The sequence below is a fragment of the Giraffa tippelskirchi genome, chromosome 6, assembly GCF_054371585.1.
Source record: "Giraffa tippelskirchi isolate mGirTip1 chromosome 6, T2T-mGirTip1v1.2.pri, whole genome shotgun sequence".
Taxonomy (NCBI): domain Eukaryota; kingdom Metazoa; phylum Chordata; class Mammalia; order Artiodactyla; family Giraffidae; genus Giraffa; species Giraffa tippelskirchi.
In genome coordinates this window covers 114,234,781-114,256,952 of record NC_137280.1, presented here as the reverse complement: position 1 = coordinate 114,256,952, position 22,172 = coordinate 114,234,781, and the positions used below count along the sequence as shown (strand labels likewise).

The window sequence follows — 22,172 nt, the reverse complement described above, 5'->3', positions numbered from 1 at the left end:
TATGGTTTTTCCAGTGGTCATGTATGGATGTGAGAGTTGGACGGTGAAGAAAGCTGAGTGCCGAAGAATTGATGCTTTTGAACTGTGGTGTTGGAGAAGACTCTTCCGAGTCCCTTGGACTGCCAGGAGATCCAACCAGTCCATCGTAAAGGAGATCAGTCCTGGGTGTTCATTGGAAGGACTGATGTTGAAGCTGAAATTCCAATACTTTGGCCACTTCACGTGAAGAGTTGACTCATTGGAAAAGACCCTGATGCTGGGAAGGATTGGGGGCAGGAGGAGAAGGGGACAACAGAGGATGAGATGGCTGGATAGCATCACCAACTTGATGGACATGAGTTTGGGTAAACTCCGGGAGTTGGTGATGGACAGGGAGGCCTGGCGTGCTGCAATTCATGGGGTCGCAGAGTTGGATAAGACTGAGCGACTGAACTGAACTGAACTGATGCCAGATACTGATGTTATCTCGTTTATTCTCAGCAGCCAGGTATTAAAAGTTCTACTTTAGAAATGTGCAAACCAAGGCTCCAAGAGATTCAGTGACTTGTCTGTGGTTGCAGTGAATTAATGGTGGAGGTGGGACTCAGACCTCATCTAGCTGAGGCCAGAGTTCCAGTCCTATGACGCTGGCTGACCCAGCCCCAGGAATTTCTCCTCTTCCAGGTGAGCCTCCTGGGCCCTTCTGTTTCTGCCTCCCCCACTTCCTGCTTTGGTTTCATTTCCATGAAAACCAAGAGGAATTAAATGTGCTAATGAGTTTTCTGCAGCACAAAAGTGAGAGAAGGATGTGAAAATGTGCTTAGCAGAGCCTGGTCTCCTCATGCTGAGATGAGATTCTAGAACACTACACAGAGGGGGTAGTTCTGGTTGGGCAAAAATTTATGTCGATGAGGCCTTCTGGTTTTGCCAGCTGTCTGGGTGAAATGAAAATATTCCCTGGGGCAAGGACACTGCTCCCAAACTTCCTTCTCACTCCAATTTCCTGAGTAGAACAGACCCTCATCCTGGGTTGTAGCCCTCAGGACAGTCTGTCTAAAGCCCCTGCAGTGAGGCCATGGGGTGTGTCATAGCTGTGAGGGTGGAAAACTCACCTCAGGAGGCAGGTCAGCGTGCCGATCGCACTTTGGACTTCTTAAATTCAGAATTTTCACAGAATGTTCTACCGACCACAAGCCCGGTAGGAACTGAGCATATCCGAGTCTCTCTAGGCTTGCTTCTGTCCCGGCAGAGGGCTTCCCAGGAAATACCTGCTGTTGGGCCTGTGAACTGGCCTCTGCTCCAGCTAGTTCCCAGAGGGGAGAAAACTGCCATTTCAGGAGTGCCTCCTCTACAAGGCTCTGGGCTAATTAGGAAAGGGAACTGGGCCTCCCAGAACAGGTGCTTCTCTTCAGGGGAGTTCTTTAAAAGGAAATTGGTACAAATGAGCTTAAATGAAGCAGAATTAAGGCTGGCAGAGAGCATGGCGGCTGCTGGCAGACAGGTGGAAAGAGCCAGTGAACAAAGAGGGAACCCAGGTATGGGAGAAGGGTGGTGCTAGGTCTTCAGGGCAGGGTAGGAGAACAAGACACCAGCCTTTAGGGCAGAGGAGGCCCCCAAAACAGTGGCTGAACCTGGGGGGCTGGAACCCACACCAGGGAACTTCAATTCCATAAAACTACAAGGCAGCAGGCACCGTCCTGGGCACTGAGGCTATAGTAGTGACACCTCAGCTCTGAATCCAGGGGGACGATGTTCTAGAGGGATGGGGGGAGGGGAGAGACAATAAATAGGACTTCAGCATATGTGTCCGTACGCACGCCTGTGAACTCCAGAATGGGAGTCAGGGAGGCCTCTATGACGCAGGGACCCTGAGAATAGTTATCAAGGACAAACTTCTTCCTCCCTTCCTAGGTGAGCAAATACTCAGTGCTGAACTATCAGACAACCGAATAGTGACCTTTCTATTAAATAAAACAATACCTCTTTCTTTTCAATATCACAGTTTGGGGAGTCCACAACCAAACCTTATTTGTGGGTGAGGGGCCATGGCTCAGGCAGATGCAGTAGCAGAGGCAGTTCTCAGTTCTGTCAGCCTGAACGGTAGGGCAGGATTCTGTCACTTGTTGAGCAACAACTACATCTCATTTGTAGTTGTTTCTCATCTCTTTTTTTCCCCTTTGGGAATATTGTAGATTTATAGGAAAATTATAAAGATATTATAGAAAATTTCTACAGACCCCTTGCCCACCTCCCCCTAAGGTTGATATCTTACATAACCATGGTGCATTTATCAAAACTAAGTTGACAGTAGTAGTACAGCAGTTGTAGCTAAACGCTGTAGGCTGAATGTTTGTGTCCCCCTCCTCCAAAATTCGTATATTGAAATCCTAACCCCCAGTGTGATGGTATTAGGAGATGGTGGCCTTTGGGAGGTGATTAGGTCATGACAGTGGAACCCTGAATAATGGGATTAGTGCCCATATAAAAGAGGGCCCAGAGAGCTCCCTTGTTGCTCTGACATGTGAGGGCAGAGCCAGAAGATAACAACCTATGAACCAGGAAGAGGGCCCTCACCAGACAACAAATCTGCTGGCACCTTGATCTTTGCAGCCTCTAGAACTGTGAGAAATAAATGTTTGTTGGTTAAGCTTTACTACATACTAAAGCTTTTGACTGCATGGATCACAGCAAACTGTGAAAAATTCTTAAAGAGATGGTAATGCCATACCACCTCACCTGTCTCCTGAGAAACCTGTTTGCAGGTCAAGAAGCAACAGTTAGAACCAGACGTGGAACAATGGACTGGTTCAAAACTGGGAAAGGAGTAAGTCAAGACTGGGAGCCGTTCTGGAACTACTGCCGGGTGACAAAGTCACGGCACCACTCAAGAAGAAACTGCAAAGCGTTTCTCTCCAGGATCGGAACCTTCCCTCCTTCCTGTTTCTATGCTTTTGTTGTGGCTAGCTCTGTTTCATTCTTTGATGGCTGGAGTTGTAGGGGCTTCCATAATGAGATCATGAGAGCCCAATAAAAAGGAAAATGATCCCTTGCCCCAGAGAAACATTCCAAAAATGATTAAACCTACTGAGGCCTTTGACTGGTGGGTCCCTAACATTCAACCAGGGAATAAGGCCATGATCATTTGGAAAACAAGCCCTAAGCCTATTGTGACCTGGCCTCATGAGGAATTTGTTATTGATGACTGGAAAACTTGGGTCATGTATCAGGGAAAGTTACAGAAATTAAGCCAATTGCCTTTTCCCCTCAGAATCTAAGCATAAACGGAAAAGATATATATAAATTGTATTGTAAAATAGTTTCTAGGTAAACTGCAAAAGACTTCCCCCTGCCAGAAATAGTCTTGTGGTATGCAGGTAGATGGTAAACAAGCCACCACTGACGATGGCTGTACTATGAAAAACTTTGCCCTTAGCCACCACTATAGTTTTTAGTCATTGAAGCAAAACGCTGTACTCACTGTAGTAGCAGGCTGTACAAAATAAGCAGATGGAATAATATGATTTATAGATTATGTTTTAGTAAAATAAAAATAGGTTTCGGGGTAAACATGTAACCAAAATGTGACAATAGACTAAGAAAAAACTTTTAACACATCTTAGAATCAGGGGATGTTGATCTAAATGGAAAAATATTGTAAGAATCATTACGTAGAAGATCATGCGCTATATACATAGAGACTAAAGCAATAAAGATTGTGGTCTTTGGGCCATCAAAAAAACTCTCTGTCTCTTTTCCTTTCGCCGATGCCGTTCATCCCTTGGGGACCCCTGGACCAGCTGGAGCGGGACTCCGGCAGTCACCCTGCTTATTTAACTTATATGCAGAGTACATCATGTGAAATGCCAGGCTGGATGAATCCCAAGCTGGAATCAAGCTTGCCAAGAGAAATATCAACAACTTCAGATATGCAAATGATACCACCCTAATGGCGGAAAGTGAAGAGGAACTAAAGAGCCTCTTGATGAAAGTGAAAGAGGAGAGTGAAAAAGCTGGCTTAAAACTCAACATTCAAAAAATGAAGATCCCATCACTTCATGGCAAAAACAAGGGGAAACAACGGAAACAGTGACAGACTTTATTTTCTTGGGCTCCAAAATCACTACAAATGGTGACTGCAGCCATGAAATTAAAAGACGCTTGTTCCTTGGAAGAAAAGCCATGAGAAACCTAGACAGGGTATTAAAAATCAGAGACATCACTTTGCCAACAAAGGTCTGTCTAGTCAAAGCTATGGTTTTTCCAGTAGTGATGTACAGATGTGAGAGTTGGACCATAAGGAAGACTGAGTGCTGAAGAATTGATGGTTTTGAACTGTGGTGCTGGAGAAGATTCTTGAGAGTCCCTTGGACAGCAAGGAGATCAAACCAGTCAATCCTAAAGGACATCAACCCTGTATATTCTTTGGAAGGACTGATGCTGAAGCTGAAGCTCCAATACTTTGGCCACCTAATGGGAAGAGCCGACTGGTTGGAAAAGACCCTGATGCTGGGAAGGATGCAGGAGGAGAAGAGGGTGAGAGAGGATGAGATGGTTGGATGGCATCACTGACTCAATGAACATGAGTTTAAGCAAACTCCAGGAGACAGTAAAGGACAGGGAAGCCCAGTGTGCTGCAGTCCATGGGGTCACAAGAAGTCGGACAGGACTTAGCGACTGAACAACAAAAAAATTTATGATCTTTTTGTTATTGCAGCCCAAATAGACTAAGATATTAAATTACAGAAAGAAATTTGGATTTCAAGTTTCTTATCTTTTAATATCTTATTTAATCATTCAACAACTCTGGCCAAACCGAAGTTCAGAGACATTGTGACTCAAATAATATGATACACAGCAAGTAAGTGGGGGAAGTTCAGGTTGCAATCCAGGTCTGTCTGACTCTGAAATGTGTGCTCTTTCTAGATAACGCTGCCTCTTTGAAGGAGGAGAAGTCAGTGTGTCAGTCTAGATCCTTGGACAAGTGGACTCTAAGAGATGATTAACTGCACAATTATTTTATTGGGGGAAATGCCTGAAATAGGGAGGGAGCCAGAAGAGATGGGGGAGTTGTCATATTTCCACAAAAGTCTGACCACAAGCGAGACGGAGAGAGACGTTTGGGTGCCAAAAAAGGAGTCCTTTCTGAGTGGAGGACTAGAGCAACCCACAGGAGGTGTGCTCTCAGTAAAGCATATAGTGGCTTTAAGTGTGGCAGCTGGGGCCCTCAGCCAGTTAAGGACTCTGATAGTAGGAGTTTGAGCGAAGTGCAATTTCATGGCTGCCAGAGTCAAAAAGGCAGAGAAACATGTATTTCCTTTCAGGTCTGCTCAAGGAAGAGAGATTGCTGATGAGTAGGGTGAGGTCCAGTGAGGTGGACAAGGCACCTTGCCTTACTAGATCCACCAGTTCCCTGGCAGAGCTGGTAGCTCAGGAATCCCAAAGTGACAGTTCATTTTATGGGTTGACCTGATCTAGACCATAGGGAGCCCAGGCATTCTGGTCAAACATCATTCTGGGTGTGTTGTGTGAGTGTTTTTAGATGAGATTAATATTTATATTGGTAGACTGATCAAGCAGATTGCCCTCCCTAATATGGTTTATCCACATCCAATCAGTTGAAGGCCTGAATCTAACAGAAAGTTCTGCCCCTAGTAAGGGAGAATTCCCCTTGCTTGGCTGCTTTTGAATTGGGACACTTGTTTTTTCCTGCCTGCAGACTTGAACTGAAACACTGGCTCTTCTTGTGTCTTGAGCCTGCCAGCCTTTGGACTGGAACTCCAACACTGGCTCGCTGGTTCTCAGGCCTTTGAATGCAGAATGAAACAAAAACATCAGCTCTCTCAGGTCTCCAGCTTGATGACTCAGCCTTCAGATCTTGGGACTTGCCTGCCTCCAGAATTACATGAGTCAATTTCACACACACACACACACACGTATATAAAATATATCTCCTACTAGTCCATCCTAAAGGAGATCAGTCCTGAGTGTTCATTGGAAGGACTGATGCTGAAGCTGAAACTCCAATACTTTGGCCACCTGATGCGAAGAGCTGACTCATTGGAAAAGACCGTGATGCTGGGAAAGATTGAGGGCAGAAAAAGGGGACGACAGAGGATGAGATGGTTGGATGACATCACCGATTCAATGGACATGGGTTTGGGTGGACTCCTGGAGTTGGTGATGGACAGGGAGGCCTGGCGTGCTGCAGTTCATGGGGTTGCAAAGAGTCAGACACGACTGAGCGACTGAACTGAACTGAACTGAGTTCTGTTTCTCTGGTTTAACCCAGACATTACACCTGGTGATTACACCTGATATACTCAATGTCAGGGCTGACCACAGTATCTCATAGGGTTCCTTTTCCTCTTCTGCCGTCAAACTCCACTACACACTTAAAGGCTGGATGGAGAAAGTTTCCCAGAAGAGCATGGGAAAGTCCAGAAGAACCAGTTCAATCCAGGGCTAAGCCTCCAACCTACTTCTGGGTGCATAGGAGACCTGCTCTCTCACAGCCATGGCCTGAGTTGATGGGACTTGTGATGTGGCCTCAAGGAGTCCCTGCAGCTGGCAACTGGCTCTCTAGTGAAAGTAACAAACCCAAAAAATACTTAAGAATAGACCCACCATCTCATCTCTGTATGGTTTGTGGATTCTAGGGGATTCTGCCATCTCAAACTTGCCTGGCTGCTCTTTCTAAAGATTCCTTAACCTCTGGGAGGACTGGTAGTAGCCCTGCTCCAGACCCAAAGTAACAAGATTTCTTCTCAAAGTGGAGTAGTCCTGTCCTGTTGCCCTTGGATGCTCTGTCAGTGTCCACAGGGCAGCCATTTCTGCTGGCCTCCTTGCTTCATGTCTTGTCTGAAGCTTCTGGGCTCTCCTGTTGCAGCTTCTTCCTAGAAGCCTCCTGTGCTTCGTCCTGAAATTCTGGAACCAAACATCACCCACATGAGTAATCCAATTAGATAGTCTCACTTAAATGGGGAAAAAAAATGATAGTCTCTCTTTTTTCACTTAGCTGCTGTCCCTTCTACCCTCAGCCAGGGAGGACCCCTCTGATTTGGAAGTAGCTGCACTGATGAAGCCCAGCATCCATACAGGACTACTGGAAAAACTATAGCTTTGATTAGATGGACCTTTGTTGGCAAAGTGATGTCTCTGCTTTTTAACATGCTGTCTAGGTTTGTCATGGCTCTTCTTCCAAGAAACAAGTGTCTTTTAATTTCATGGCTGCAGTCACCATCTGCAGTGGTTTTGGAGCCCAAGAAAATGAAATCTGTCACTGTTTCCATTGTTTCCCCATCTATTTGCCATGAAGTGATGGGACCAGATGCCATGATCTTTCCTTTTTTGAATGTTGAGTTTTAAGCCAGCTTTTTCACTCTCCTCTTTCATTTTCATCAAGAGGCTCTTTAGTTCCTCTTCACTTTCTGCCATTAGGGTGGTATCATCTGCATATCTGAGGTTGTTATTTCTCTTAGCAAGGTTGATTCCAGCTTGGGATTCATCCAGCCTGGCATTTCACATGATGTACTCTGCATATTCGGAGAAGGCAGTGGCACCCCACTCCAGTACTCTTGCCTGGAAAATCCCATGGACAGAGGAGCCTGGTAGGCTGTAGTCTGTGGAGTCGCTAAGAGTCGGACACCACTGAGCGACTTCATTTTCACTTTTCCCTTTCATGCACTGGAGAAGGAAATGGCAACCCACTACAGTGTTCTTGTCTGGAGAATCCCAGGGACGGCGGAGCCTGGTGGGCTGCCATCTATGGGGTCGCAAAGAGTCGGACACGACTGAAGCGACTTAGCAGCAGCAGCAACTCTGCATATAAATTAAATAAGTAGGGTGACAATATACAGCTTTGACGTACTCCTTTCCCAATTTTGAACCAGTCCATCGCTCCATGTCCAGTTCTAACTGTTGATTTTTGCCCTGCAAACAGGTTTCTCAGGAGACAGTTAAGCTGGTCTGGTATTCCCATCTCTTATAGAACTCGAGGCTGGATAATTATTTGTTGGGGGTGGGGTTGTCCTGTAGGATGTTGGACAACATTGATGGCCTCTTACGAACTATATACCTGTTATCATCTCAGTTGTGACAACCAAAAATGTCTTTAGATACTGCCAACATCTCATGCCCCAACCTGAAGCCCCTCCGTTTGAACTCTATAGAGTCACAGGAGAACCTGGGCTGGAACTGAGGACTAGACAAGCAAGTAGAGGAAACCAGTGAGAGGAAAGCATGTGCCTTCAAAAGTACCCCTGCTCAACCCCCATGAACCAGGGCTACTTAGACTTCAGCTTTTCAAAAGCTGCCTCCTCTTGGCTCCCCAACATAGCTTTGTTTCCCTTTTTTTGAAAAAAGACTAAAGAACATTTTCAGATTTACAGAAAAATTGCAAAGATATCATTGCATGCCCATCTACCTGCACCTATTATCAACAACTTCAATTGGTATGGTACATTTATTACAGTGCAATTACTGAACCAATACTAATACATTGCTTTTAACTAAAATAAAACTGTATTTTATTCAGATTTTTGTTTTTACCTAATGTCCTCTTTCTGCTCTAAGAGCTCACTGATGATACCATATTACATTTATTGTGATGTTTCTTAGGGTCCCCTTGGTTGTGACAGTTTCTCCAACTTTTCTTGTATGTGATGACCTCAACAAATTTGAGAAGCACTGGTCAGGTGTTTTCTAAGGTACACTCTATTGGAATTTGCTATTTTTAAAACTTTTTAAAAAGTGTATCAGCTATGCGTTGGTCACTTCGTTCTTCCTCTCTATTTGGCTGTGCTGGGTCTTCGTTGCTTTGTGTGGGCTTTCTCTAGTTGTGGCAAGCTCAGGGCTACTCTCGAGTTGTGGTGTGTGGGCTTCTCATTGCGGTGGCTTCTCTTGTTGCAGAGCACAGGTTCTACAGCGTTTGGGTTTCAGCAATTGTGCCACACGGGCCTAGTTGCTCTGTGGCATGTGGAATCTTACTGGACCAGGGATCAAACCTGTGTGCCCTACATTGGCAGGCAGATTTCCAACTAATGGACCACCATGGAAGTCCTGCTGATTTCCTTATGACTAGACTCGGATTATGGATTTGGGGAAGGAAGACTACTGACATAAAGTATCATTTTCATGACAACATATCAAGGGTAATACGATCAAGATCACTTATCACTGTTGGTGGTGTCCTTGATCACCTGGCTGGGGTAGTGTTTGTCATGTTTTTCCATTCTAGAGTTACTCTCCCGCCACACACACACATTTCCACACTGTACTCTTTGGAAGAGTCACTGTCAGCAGTCAACAGCTTAAAGAATGGGTAGTCATGCTCCCTTCCCTTGAGGGCACAGCATCTGTGTAAATTATCTGGAATAATTCTGCATAAGATGCTTCTCTCTTCTCCCATTTATCAGTATATTTATTTTATACATTGGGTCATAATCCCATATTCCTTTTTTGGCTTCAGTTGTCCCAATTTTGGCCATCGGGAGCCCTTTAAGATGGCTCCTGTGTTCTTTTGACAATACCCTGAATTAAAATTTTTTTTTTAGAATTTTTATGTGGACCATTTATGAAGTCTTTATCAAATTTGTTACAATATTGCTTCTATGTTTTGGTTTTTTGGCCATGAGGCATGTGGGTTCTTAGCTCCCTGATGAGGGATTGAACCTGCACCCCCTCCATTGGAAGGTGAAATCTTAACCAATGGATCACCAGGGAAGTAACCACTCAACCCCATCAATTTTTAAAAAAACATTTCCTTACTTTCCGGAACTAAAAGATGCTCCAGGCTCATCTTCTAGGTTTTCCACCCTAGCCTTTGACTAACCATTTATCCCAGCAGTCATGGTTCCTTTCACTGGAGAATGAAACCATGATGTGAGCACTAGTTGTGTGCTCATTGTTGCTGGAGTGCCATTGCTTCCAGGTCCTCTCAGTTGATAGAACAAGGAAATATACATGTGTGATACCTGTGTATACACATATATCTATAAATATTTCTATGTACAATTAAGTTTAATGCAAATTCATACTGATTTGTTCAACTCTAATCCATCATCACATGAATCACTCTAGCATTCTGCTCTTTGCTAAAAAATTCCTACTCCATAGTAAGAAAACTGGCTCCCACCATCCATTCACTTAATTCTTCAATCCTAGTATGCAGAATTGTTATACCATACCCCATACCCCCAGGGTTTCTCAGGCACTAGTGGTAAAGAACCCACCTGACAATGGACGAGACGTAAGAGACACAGGTTTGATCCCCGAGTTGGGAAGATTCCCTAGAGGAAGGTATGGTAACCCTCTCTCCAGTATTCTTGCCTGGAGAAACCCATGGACAGAGGAGCCTGGTGGGCTACAGTCCATAGGATCACGAAGAGTCAAGATATGACTGAAGCAACTTAGCATGCATACCATATCCCTATGGGAAACTACTAGAGGATCCTGCACACATGCACTTCTTTTTGACTTCAGTCTTACAGATTGCATACTTTCCAGTGTTACTTAGGTCAGCACATTCTCCCCTATCCTCTTCAGTGAGGCTGTTTTGTAATGTAAGGCAGCTAGATTTTCCTGCCATAGTGTGCATTCCTCCCTGCGATCCTCTTAGCTCCTAATTTTTTTTAAAATTTGCATACATTAAAGCTTTTTTTTTTGACTGCACATAAAAGGGCTTGTAGGATCCTAGTTCCCCAATTAGAGATCACATCTATGTCCCCTGCAGTGGAAGCGCAGAGTCCTAACCACTGCACCACCAGGGAATTCTCTATGTACCTTTTCTAGACTGGTTTCTTTCACTCAGCCACATTTATGGTTCTTCCGTGTCTTTTTGTGACTTGGTAGCTCATTTCTTTTTAGTGCTGTATAATACTTCATTGTATAAATGTGCCACTAGTTTTTTTAATCCATTCACATATTGAAGGAAATCTTGGTCACTTCTTGTACTTAGTGATTACAAATAAATCTGCCATAAAACATTCACATCTAAGTTTTTGTGAGGACACAAATTTTCAGTCAGTTGGGAAAGTACCTAGCAGTGAGCTCACTGAATCAGATGGTAAGATCATGCTCAGCTTTGTATGAAACTACCATACCATCTTCCAAAGTGAGTTTACCATTTTGCATTCTCACCTGCAACAGTGAGAATGTTTCCCATTGCTCCACATCCTCACCGCATCTGATCGTTTTTTGGGTTTTAGGCATTCTAACAGGTATGTATTAGTGTCTCATTGTTTTAAATTTGCAATTTCCTAGTGACAAATTATGTTGAGCATCTTTTCATATGCTTATTTGCCATTTGTGTATCTTTGTTGATGAAATGTCTGTTCAGATCTTTTGCCCGTTTTTTCACTTGGGTTTTTCTTATCTGTTGAATTTTAAAACTCATTGTGTATTTTGTGTACAAGTCCTTTATCAGGTGTGTTTTACAATTTTTTTTTCTAGTTTATGGCTTGTCTTTTCATTCTCTTAACAGTTGCTTCCACAGAGCAGAAGTTTTAAGTTTTAACAAAAGTCTAACATCAACTATTTCTTTCATGGATCATATTTTTGGTATTGTATCTAAAAATTCACTGCCAAACCAAAATCACCTCGATTTTCTCCAGTTTTCCTGCTCAGAAGACAGGTTCCAGGGATCTGAATCCCAAGCTCCATCACTTATCAGCCTTGCAACCCTAGGCAAGTTTCTTACCTCTCTGTGCTCCACCATCCTCATCTATAAAACAGGTTAATAAAACAGGGCCTAGCTCCTAGGTGAAGACCTATGTGAAATAATTCAGCATACTAAATTTTGTATATGAGAATGCTCAACTAGTGCCGGCTGTCATCATTAGAATCACACTGGTAAAGCACATGCCAGGTGCTCCTATATTCTGGGTTTACAACATTCACATACTGACCAGCAAGACTGGGACACCTGTTCCACTCCAGAGAGGAGCTGCCAAGGCGCTGAGGAGGCACAAGAGCTCTCTGCTTCTTCTCATTACTGACCACCTCTTAGCCTTCTCCCACTCTCCCAGAAAGGCTGAGGGGAGACCCGAGATGGGGAGTGAGGGTGAGGACTGAAGATTAGAGCTGCATCAGGCCTGGCCTGGGTGCCTTCTGGTGTCTGGATCATGGAGGTGGTAGTGGTGGTCGTGAGAGAGTGTGGGAGTGCAGGGTTAGAGATGCACCCAGCCAAGGCTGACCTGGCTGATACTGCTTTTCTCCTGCTCATCCCAGGTGGAAAGGAAGGAGTCCCCATCTTTTTTGTCTTCTTACCTGCCAGGTGAGTATAGAGCTGGGGGCACTGTCACACCTACTCCCACCAATTCCAAAAGGCTTCCTGTTACATAAGTCCAAGATGACATAGTCAGGGTTGCCCAGTAGACCAGCATACACAAAGTGCACTATTCCCTTCCCCTGGGCCTCAAGTCGAGAAAGTCCCTTGATTACCCTTGCACTGTCATCAAGGTCTGTTTGCCTTTCACTGTAGTAAGTAAAGCTGAATTGCTGGATGAGGTCGATTTAGAATCCCAAGGACCCTCTCTTATAAGTCTCAACAGTTACATGGAACCTGAAGTTCTACACTCCTCAACTCCTCTTTGCTTAAATCTCTTGGTTTATGCTCAGGTTGTACAGTGCACAACCCACACAACTGCACAAAATAACCCTGAGATCACCCTTGGAGAAGGAGCGTTTTTGGAGCAGAGATGCTGAATCTACCCTCCTGTATTTGGGGACCTCAATCTTTCCTCTTGCACTTCAGGTGTCCTGTTTATTGTTAAACTAACCTTAACTGGTCCATCTCTTCCAACTTCTGCCCCAAATCTTTGCAGTCAAATGCCTTGAAGGAGTAATTTACCTTTCAGGGTCCCTCGTTTCCCTCTCTCATTGGCTCTGGGCTTCCCTCCAGATGGTTCCACCATCTCCCTTGGCTCCCCTCCTTCCTTCTCTGTTGCTTTTGATGACCATCAGTAACCTCTCCTCACATTGTGGGAACCCTCTGGGTATTCTCCTGCTTCTCATCTTCCTCCCGCCTCAGGAACACGGTCTTCCCTTCCCAAGCCATGACCGAGTGAGTCTCCGCAATATAGCCTGACTACCCTCAGTCCAGTCTTGTGATCTACTTCTGTCCATTTTAGTGAGACAGAATAAAGCACCCCTTGGGCTGAGGGAGGGAACAGGGACCTTGTGCCTTGGGCTTCTTTCCCACCTGAGCTTCCCCTGGCCTCATCGTCCCCAGCCTTGCCCCAACTCTTTGCAAGCTTTTAGCTAAGAAAAATGTCTTCTTCTGCCCCACTCCCTTCCCCCTCAGCCACAGGTTTGGCCTGCCATACTTTCTAAAAGTTTGAATTAGTTGCTATCATTTAAAAATTAACCAATTAAAAAAAAAATTAACCAATTTCACTCAAGAATCCAGAATTCTAGTTTGTTTTGAAAAATCAGAAGATCTGGCAACACTAGGCCCACACTCCTGCATGGTGACAACCAGCCAGAGCTGGTCTCAGCTGCTCCCTTTGTAGGACTTGCACACTGGTCTCTGCAGTTTTAACCCTCCTGATGGCCCTGGCCACCCATATCAGTGGCCCGGCTTCTAAACTGTATCTCTGCACGAGGCAGCCCATAGGGAGGAACTTGTATATCTCAGCACAAAAGGAGGGTAGGGCAGGGCAGGGCAAGCAGTAAGGCAGGGTGGAGAGTCCCAGTTGGGAGCCATGTCCCAGCCTCTCTCAATTACTGTTTATTGCTGGTAGCATCCCAGGCACCCTGTGTGTGTCCTGTCCTGGCTCAAGCCTGCCTTTGGGAGCCAGGTTGCTGCAAACATGTGGCTGGGTGGCCACTGCTTCAGGCCACTCCATGTCCTACTGGAGCTGGGCCTGGGCCAAGGCTTTGTCCTGGGCTTGAGTAGCAGTGTGGCCTATAGGCACAAGCTTCCTTACTGTCCAGCCAACTCAGCTGAATGTGCACCATGGAGTGGCAGCCTTGTCACAGTCCAACAGGATGTTGAGCACAGTGCAGGGGGCCCCGCCCACAGACAGGGCTGTACGAGAATCCACGCGGTACTTCACAGTGCTCAGGCCTCCCTCCCGGTCCACCTTGAACTGCTCCTGAGAAAGAAAGGAGAGAGCATGTACTCAGGGTTTTGTAGATGCCAGCTGTCCACTGATCCCCCATGATCTCGTCATCAGAGGTCCTATGATCCCCACAGAGGGGAAAGGGAAGCTCGGAGACAGGAAGTCTCCGGTCCATGGCTGCACATCCCCATCAGCAGGAGGGCAGGGGTTTTCTAGTTCAACTAATCTGGCTCGGAGAGAAGAGGCTATCTGAGAGATGCGGACGCCTGTGTCCCAGGTCTGCCTGGGATTCTGCCACCTTCAGTGGAGTCTTGTCCCCACCCCACCTGACACACATAGCCTAAATGGCCTCTGATTCTTGGCTGACCCACAAGGCCCAGGGGCGATGGCAGCCACCAGAAGAGGGCCCTGTGCCCAAGCAGAATGCCCACAATGACCTGGGCCAAGCAGGGGACGATGGGACCACTTGGGCACAATGAGAACTTGGTGAAAAGCTTGGGCCCGCTGGTTCCCTATATACCACATACCTACCCTGATCAAGGGACTGGCCAGCACCTGTCCACCCCTGATCAAGGGACCGGCCAGCACCTGTCCAGCCTGATCAAGAGATCAGCCATCACCTGTTTTTGAGCCGCGATGCGCTTCTGGTCTCTCTTCCTCCAGGCTGGGTCATGCAGGTGGCGGAATGTCTTGTACCCGGTTGTGATACCCGAAGGGCGGAAAAGCTAAGGAGGCCAAAGGAAGCTGGATCAGGCTGCCTCTCCTGGAGCCCTGGCCCTCACCACTAGATGACAGCCCACAGGCAGGGGCCTGTATTCCCATTCTTTAAGAGAGGTGTGCTAGTAGGCAGCAGGGCTGGGATCGGAACCAGGGGTGCCATCTCCCAGCCCCAGGAACTTCATCTGAGGGCAGAGAGGAACCTCAGGACTGCCATGATGGCCGAGGAAGTGGCGGGTTAGGGGGTGGGGGGAGCATTACCTGGAGCCCAGCTCCTTTGATGCGTCGGTAGAACTCGTCATCTTCTCGGCCCCAGCCCCAGAAGCGGTTGGACATCCCGTTGCACTGACACAAAGACAGGCAGTATCACTTGCCCCATCCTACAAGGGGTGCTCTTTGGTCTCCTACTTGGGAGTCCCCAGCCGAAGTGGGGCCAGGACAGGCCCCCTTTCCTCCTCCTCCCCCGCAGCTATGAATGGTCAGATGCTTTTGGTTCCTACAACCTCTGTAGTACCAGTGGGGAACAGTCAGCATACCCCAGTTCCTTTGCCTGTTCTAATGGGGCCTTGGATTTGTGTGAGATGAACAGTTTCTCAAAAATGTCTGACTGCTGGGAGAGGACCTCTGAAGAGCTGATGATGGGCACAGTGCAAGCTCCTGCTCTATTTCTGCCTGGTCCCCTACTCCCATTTCTCCTGAGGGTCTCTCTGCCTTTGTCTCTTCCTCTGTATATTAGAGAGAGACAGTGTCTGAAGTCAGATGGCAGACATTTATTTCTGCCATGACTTCAGGCTTCATTTACATTAAGCTGGCTTCAACCAGATTGAACAGAGGAGCAAGAGATGGGGGTCTAAGCCACTCAGTTCTTCCCACCCCACCATCCCACTCCCACCCCTACCACAGTGACTGATTCAGGGATTAGCCATGACTCAAGACAGGCCAATCAAGAGCCAGCGTGGAGCAGCTGTGGGACTGCTGTCTGGGCTGCTGGGAAAGGGAGCTCCATTTTCCACTGGACTTGGGCCTACACAGATGCAGGTTGCAGCTACAACCACTACATTGCATCCCAAATGTCTGAAAGTAATCCAGTCTAGAGAAGGCAGAGCTGAGAGATGGAAAGTGAAATGGTGTCCTGGTGAACTGTCTGATAGGCTGAGCAGACTTTTCCATTTTGAGAGGCAAAGAACGGGGCTTCTGAAGCTAGTTCACATGGGGTGTTCTGTTACTGAGGCAGAAACCCTCCCTAACTGGCTTGCTTGGTCCTGCTCCTCTCTCATGCCTCTGGCTAACCCTGGGCTCCCCTGCTGGCCCCAGGAAGGATCCTCCATCTACTGGGCCCCAGAACTGCCACTCCTCTGGCCACAACCCCTATCCAGGTAGGTGCTGCCTGGCTCTGAGCAGAGCAGGCATGCCAGGCCTCACCAGCTGATAGTGCTGCTTAGAAAGCAGCAGGATGCCACCAACGTAGGTCTTGTAGTGGTAGAGTGGGTGGAGCTCTGGGGAGGCCACGTGGAAGGGCCCAGCCTCTGGGAAGCCATAGTCCAGTTCCTCATTGAGAGGGAGCAGGTCCACGTCGTGCATGGCAATGTAGTCTGTGCTGTTGCCACTTTCCAGGAAGCCCACGTTGATGAGTGCTGCCCGGTTGAACCTGTACAGGGTGCCAAAGCTGGGCAGGGGGGCAGCGAGCTTGCTCTCCCCCAGCCTCCACGTAAGAGCTTGTCCTCCACAGCAACCGACCCCAGTATCCATGCTGCCCTCCAGCCTGATGCCAACTTCACTACAGGGCTGCCCAGCTGCTCCTCCACTCATCTAACAAATGTTTACTGAGCACCTACTATGTCCCAGAAACTGCTCAGTGAGAAGTCAAAGCCCTGCCCTCAAGGAGCTGACATTCTAATAAGACAAAAAAAAAAAAAAAAAAAAAACTTGAGTAAACATGCAACAAGCCAGGGAGCGGTAAATGTTGAGAACAGTAAAGCAATGTGAGAAGAATAAAACACGCTAGCAGGTAGGGGCTGTCCTTTTAGATGAGGTAGTCAGGGAGAGCCAGCGTAACAGAGTGATATGTGAGTAGAAACCTGAAGGCCTGAGGGAATGAGCCCTGTGGAAATCAGGGGAACGGGGCTCTGAGCAGAGCGCAAAGTGACTCCCAAGGCTGGAGGGAGGAGCAGTCAGCAATGTGGTCAAGCAGAGTGAGTGAGGTTTTAGGGAATGAGGTCAGAGGGTGACAGGTCCCTGAAGGACATGGGCTTTGACCCTGGATGAGATGGCGAACCACTGAAGGGCTAAGAGTGAAGGCATCATGTGCAGTGGCTCAGTGTTTAACAGGATCACTCTAGCTGGTATGATGAGAAGAGCCTGGAAGGTGAGGGGTAGAAGCAGGGAGAAAGGTTAAGAGATTGCTACAATAATTTAGGCATGAACTGATGATGCCTTAACTCAGGTAGCAGTGGGGATGATAGGAGGGCAGATGCTAGACGCACTGTGCTGGTGGACTAGATGTGTTGTGTGAGGGAGCAGGAGTGGAGCCAGCACCTTCAGGCCTGAGCAGCTGGGAGTGTGGAGTTTCCATCCCCTAAAACGAGGAAGAGGGCAGGAGAAGCACGTCAGGGGCGGGTGGGAAATCAGGGATTCAGTTGTAGTCAAGTCAGGTCAGGAGAAAGTAGAGGTCAGGTCAGGAGGAAGGCAGAGAACACTGGGAGGATCGTGGACTAAAGGACCTGGCAAGTTCCAAGAACTGCTGGAGTGTGTCCCCCAGTGGGAGCGAGCTGGAGGAAAAGGAGGTGGGGGTGGGCTGTGCAATGCATGGATTGTGATCACGGAGGGGAGCAGTTTTTGGTTAGGGCAAGGATTTTAAGTTAATGCCAGATTTTGAACAACTTTAAGGCCATGCCTTTGACCCTTCTCTTTTCCTAATCCCCAGAGCTAATCCACCAGCAAGCCCTGCCTGTACTTCCTCCACATTGCTTCTCTCCACTGTGTGTGCCCCAATGGCAATGAGGGCAACACCTGCCCAACAGGTCTCTCGCTCCCCTTCTTGGCCTGGTATGGCCTAGTACACAAAGAGCAGCCACAGGGACCTCCGTAAAATGGAAACCAGATCCGGGGCCTCTCCAGTCCCAAACCCTCCCCTCAAATTCCCATCACACCCAATGAGAGGGGTCGAGCTCCTCCCACTCTTCCGCGGCTCCCCCAGGTGGCCTTTCATGGGCCTGGGCTACCTGGTACTGGACTGCTGTCAGGAAAGGGAGCAGGCAAGGGAGAGGCCAGGGCAAGGTGAGGCCCAGGTGAGTGGGTGCCGGCTTGGAGGTGGTCCCTACCTGAAATGATCGACCTGGTTGAGCACATAGATGTGGTGCTGGATCTTCTTCTTGCTCAGGAAGCGGTGCATGTGGGGCACAAAGACCAGGAGCTCCTCGAAGCGTTCTCGAAAGGGCACCAGCACTGCCAGGCGGTGGGGGCCCCATGACTCATCGTCTTCCCAGTGCTCACGAGGTGGCTCTGGCGGGCAGGCCCGGGATGGGCCTGGGGTCTCCTGTCCTTGTCCCCTGGCTGCCCGGGCTACATCCCCAGAGCAGCTGAGCTGCAGCCAGAGCAGGGAGAGGAAGCCCAGTAAGAGACAGGCAACAAAGAGGTGGAAGACGGAACATTTCCGGGGGAGGCCACTGGGAATCAACCTGGACCTGGGACAAGAACAAGGAGCGGGTCAGAAGGGCAAGGTGAGCCAAGGTCCTGTAACACACCCTTCTCTGGCTTCCCACAAGTAAGGCACATGTGACTGGTCGGCCCCAAGCACTTGGGAATTAGTGCAGAAGCAACTTTAGTGCTTTTGTTTGTGCTGCTACCATGCATCAGCATCCTGCTTACAGCTCTAGGTTCAGCCTGAGCCACCCCACCTCCAGGAGGCCCTCCAAACACTCGCAGGTCTTGGAGTTGCCCCACTCGCTCAATGCTCTCTTACTTTCTGTGCCTGAGTCCAGATCAGACCAAGAGCTGCTCGAGGGCAGGGAAGAGACTCCTTGTCCCTTGCACTTGCCCCTCCCCAAGACAACATCTCACGTCCAGAGCCGAAGGCGGAAGCCCACCTTAGAGACCCCACACACTGCCTTCTACCTGTTCCCCTGCAGGTTTACCCTCATCAGAAATCTTGGCTTTATCCTACCTCTCAGACCAGAAAGCCCCCCCAAAAAGGGGAGCTGTTTCACTGTTTCAGCCCCAGTAAAAAGACCACTGTTTACTCTGGGGAGATCAGGTCTGTCCCCAAACCAATGTAAGGCCCAAACCAACAAAGGCAGTTCACAGAATGCATCTCAAAGCTTCATTCCAGGGCAGCTCATGTGACAAAAGATGAGAAACACACAAGGGAAAGAAAGCTGAGGGCTGGGAACAGCACCCAGGCACTTTTCAGAAGCTGGAACAACAGCGGAATATCTTACACTCTGGGGTAGTGCTGGGAAAAACAAAGAAATGGATGGAATTCATCTGGTTTCTTTGCCCCTCTCTCTGGAAGTTCCTGAGGGCAGTGAAGGAACTAAGGAATCCAAGGAAACAGAAGCTTCCTGTCTTCTGAAATAATAAGCAAAGTAATTTACTTTAGAACCTCTGAGAATTATCAATTAGCTACCAGGGCGTATAGATTCTACCTCTTAAGTACCCTTTGTTCCTCCCTCACCCACTGCCTATCTTTTAGTTCAAGTCTCATCTGGTCCTTGCCCTGTTCACACCGCTTCAAATCTAATGGATGATCCTCCTGTTTACAAGATAATGGCCAAATTCCGTGGTCTGACGGTCAAACCCCTCTGTAACCTGGCCCCATCTCCAGCTGCTCCCTGCCACTCACCCAGTGCTACACACTGAGCAGTTCGGTTTCTCCACTCACCATACTCCTTCCCGCTCCAGCCCTCACCGAGTCTGCTGCTTCTGTCTAAAATGGCTGGAAACACCCGTTGATCCTTCAAGGCCAAACTCCAATGTCATGGCCAGCATTGTCACCCCCTACTCCCACATACACAACAGACTGAGATACATACTCCCTCCTTTGTGTTCCCGGAGTATCTGGTACTGCCCTCCTTGAAGCATCTAGGAGTTTTGAAATCACCTGTGTCCCTGCCTGTCTTCTTCACAGGTAATCAGATTCATAGCTGTGGACCTAGCACAAGTCATACAGCAGAGGGCTTGCTAAGTGAGTTACAGGAAGGGATCAAGCATTCAGGGCATGCTTGTCACACAGTAAAACCAGACCAACTTCTGTCTCTCTCTAGAGGCACAACTGCCAACTGGAAGCAACCCTGAAGCCAGGCCCAGGTCCCACACACAGCAGGGAGGGAGCACGGCAGGACAACCTTGCAGGACTTCTGACTTACCCCCCATTGTCATGTGGTGGGGGTTTCCGTTGGGGAGGAGCAGAGGCCAATCCTGCTATTGGCCTGGGAAGGCTGGAACCTCTACAGATTCTCTCTCTGGGCTCTTGCTGGGGGTGGGGTAGAGACCGGGGAGATGGACATGAGGAAACATCCCACCTTCGGGAGAAGAAGCAGTGACCATTATCCAGAGGTGTGGCATGGATGGATATTCCATGCACTTTCACCTTCTGTCCCCTGGGTCCAGCTTTACCTTTCTACTAGGATCACATCCCCACAGGCACTCTCTTCCTGTGCTGCAAGGGCCCAAATCACTGAACAACTGAATTCAGAGCTGGATCCCAATTCCTCAGGACAGTGGACACTGACAATTGCTCCTGGTGCCACCTGGTGGCAAACTCCAGATATGCAGCTCAGCGGCTACCAAGCCCAGGCCACCCTGTTTCTGGCGGTGGGGAGGCAGACCAGATGAGGTTTTGTCTCCTTCATCAATCTGTGTCCAAGGCTAATAAGAGGGTGATTCAAACCCAGACAGGCTGTTTCCAGAGCCAACACTCTTAATTGCTACCTTAGTAAGCATCTGTTGCATGGATCTTTGTATCCCTGTGTCAAAAACATGAAGTGATACCAGTAAAGTTTTGTGGAATATGGTTGTCTTCCTAAAATTCTTAGGAAGAAATTAGGAAATGGAAATTCTCCATAACTTTTCCTTTCTTCCCTCACACAAACCTTAGTGACACCAGGTTTGAATACTCAGCTGCTCTGGTTACAGCACCTCCAAACAGCAAAAGTAACTGGAAGATAACTAGTACCTTCTCTGTGCCAAGCATAGTGTCAAGAGTTTTATATATGTGTGATCTCCTTTATATCTTCATATAGACCTGCAGAGTAGATACTATGATCCCTGTTTCAGAGATGGAAGAGCTGAGGAGGAAGATTAAGTTGGCTCTGGCCACATGGCTATTAAAGAGGATTGCGGTCCAGGCCTAAATCCACAGTCTAGGTTTTCTACTATATTCCTGTCTTCTTACTTCAACACCAAGCCTGAAAAATTCCCCAAAATAAACAGTTGTGCCCACTATATTCCAAAGTCTCTGGGCACCTTTGGGCAAACTTAACAGACATAAAGGGAAAGAGGTGTCATTCACCAAGTGTAGATCCACTATCATGTGTTCTGAAAAGACTTGAGGGTACACCTCAAGACTGAAGTCTGGGCGTCCTTTCCAATCTTAATGGCCAAACAGCTCATCCCCATTCTGCTTTAGTGACAACCACTAACTAAGGTCTGGGTCAACCCCACACCTAACACATGGGGCAGGCCACATTCAAGTACAGCTGCACAGGAAATGAAGTAATGTTAAGTCTAAGAACTCAGTCCCAGCCAGGCAGTGGCCAGCAAGGCAGAGCACAGAGCTTCTGTCTAGTGTATTCTTCTGGGGGGTCAGCAAAGAATGGGGAAGCACAAGAGAAGGGTCTGAGTCTACAGGCATGTGATGGGGGAGGCAGAGACCAGAGAAACGAAATACAGACCTTCGGAAACCAGGGACAGACAAGAGATCCACTGAGAAAGGTCAACGGACTCTAAGACCCGCATAAAAATTGAAGCCAGTGGAAAAACACAGACTCATAACGAGAGAAACTCGCACAGAGGGACAGAAAGTCACAAAGGGAAATCAAACGAGAAATACAGAGCTGCTAAGGGACAGAGACTGATAGAGCCAGAGACGCAAACAGAAAGAAACAGAAACCCAAATACAGAGAGAGACCCCCAAGGAGAAACACAGACCCTCAGAGAGCCCTGCAGAGACGGAGTCGCAACAGCCTCGGGCTCCTAGATTCCTCGCGGTGGCCCGGGAAGAACTGGCACCCGGGAGGACGGGGACCGGGCCGGCCGCCGAGCTCACCTGCCGTCCTCCCAGGGCAGCTGCGCCGCTTTCCTCCGGGAGGGGAACATCGTTGGGGGAGGCGGCGGCACATGGGGACAGAGCTCCCAAGCCGGGCCAGCCCGGCCTCCCTGGCCTACGCGGCGCCTCCGCCTCCCGCCCCGCCTAAGCCC

General features: G+C 48.1%; 1 protein-coding gene across 2 annotated transcripts; it reads right to left on the bottom strand.

Annotated features, from left to right (window-relative positions):
- Window positions 1-13,379: 13,379 nt before the first annotated feature.
- On the bottom strand, window positions 13,380-22,172 carry B4GALT7 (beta-1,4-galactosyltransferase 7). 2 transcript variants are annotated; one of them, XM_081502036.1, is made up of 7 exons: window positions 22,021-22,172; window positions 20,120-20,275; window positions 18,077-18,439; window positions 16,179-16,404; window positions 15,018-15,101; window positions 14,660-14,764; window positions 13,380-14,072 (listed from the first exon to the last, which is right to left on the bottom strand). In XM_081502036.1, the coding sequence occupies exons 1-7, from the start codon at window positions 22,068-22,070 to the stop codon at window positions 13,917-13,919; spliced, it is 1,140 nt and encodes a 379-aa protein (XP_081358162.1). In that variant the 5' UTR covers window positions 22,071-22,172; the 3' UTR covers window positions 13,380-13,916. The 2 variants fall into 2 exon arrangements, with proteins under 2 accessions (XP_081358162.1, XP_081358163.1); XM_081502037.1 differs by lacking the exon at window positions 20,120-20,275.

What these genes read in the sequence shown, in the direction of transcription:
- B4GALT7 (XM_081502036.1), bottom strand. Translation starts at nt 22,070, where the DNA reads ATGTTCCCCTCCCGGAGGAAAGCGGCGCAGCTGCCCTGGGAGGACGGC. An exon ending in CTGCCCTGGGAGGACGGCAG is followed by an intron (nt 20,276 to 22,020) that starts GTGAGCTCGGCG and finishes CTTCTCCCGAAG; the next exon opens with GTGGGATGTTTCCTCATGTC. An exon ending in TCAAAGGAGCTGGGCTCCAG is followed by an intron (nt 14,765 to 15,017) that starts GTAATGCTCCCC and finishes TGGCCTCCTTAG; the next exon opens with CTTTTCCGCCCTTCGGGTAT.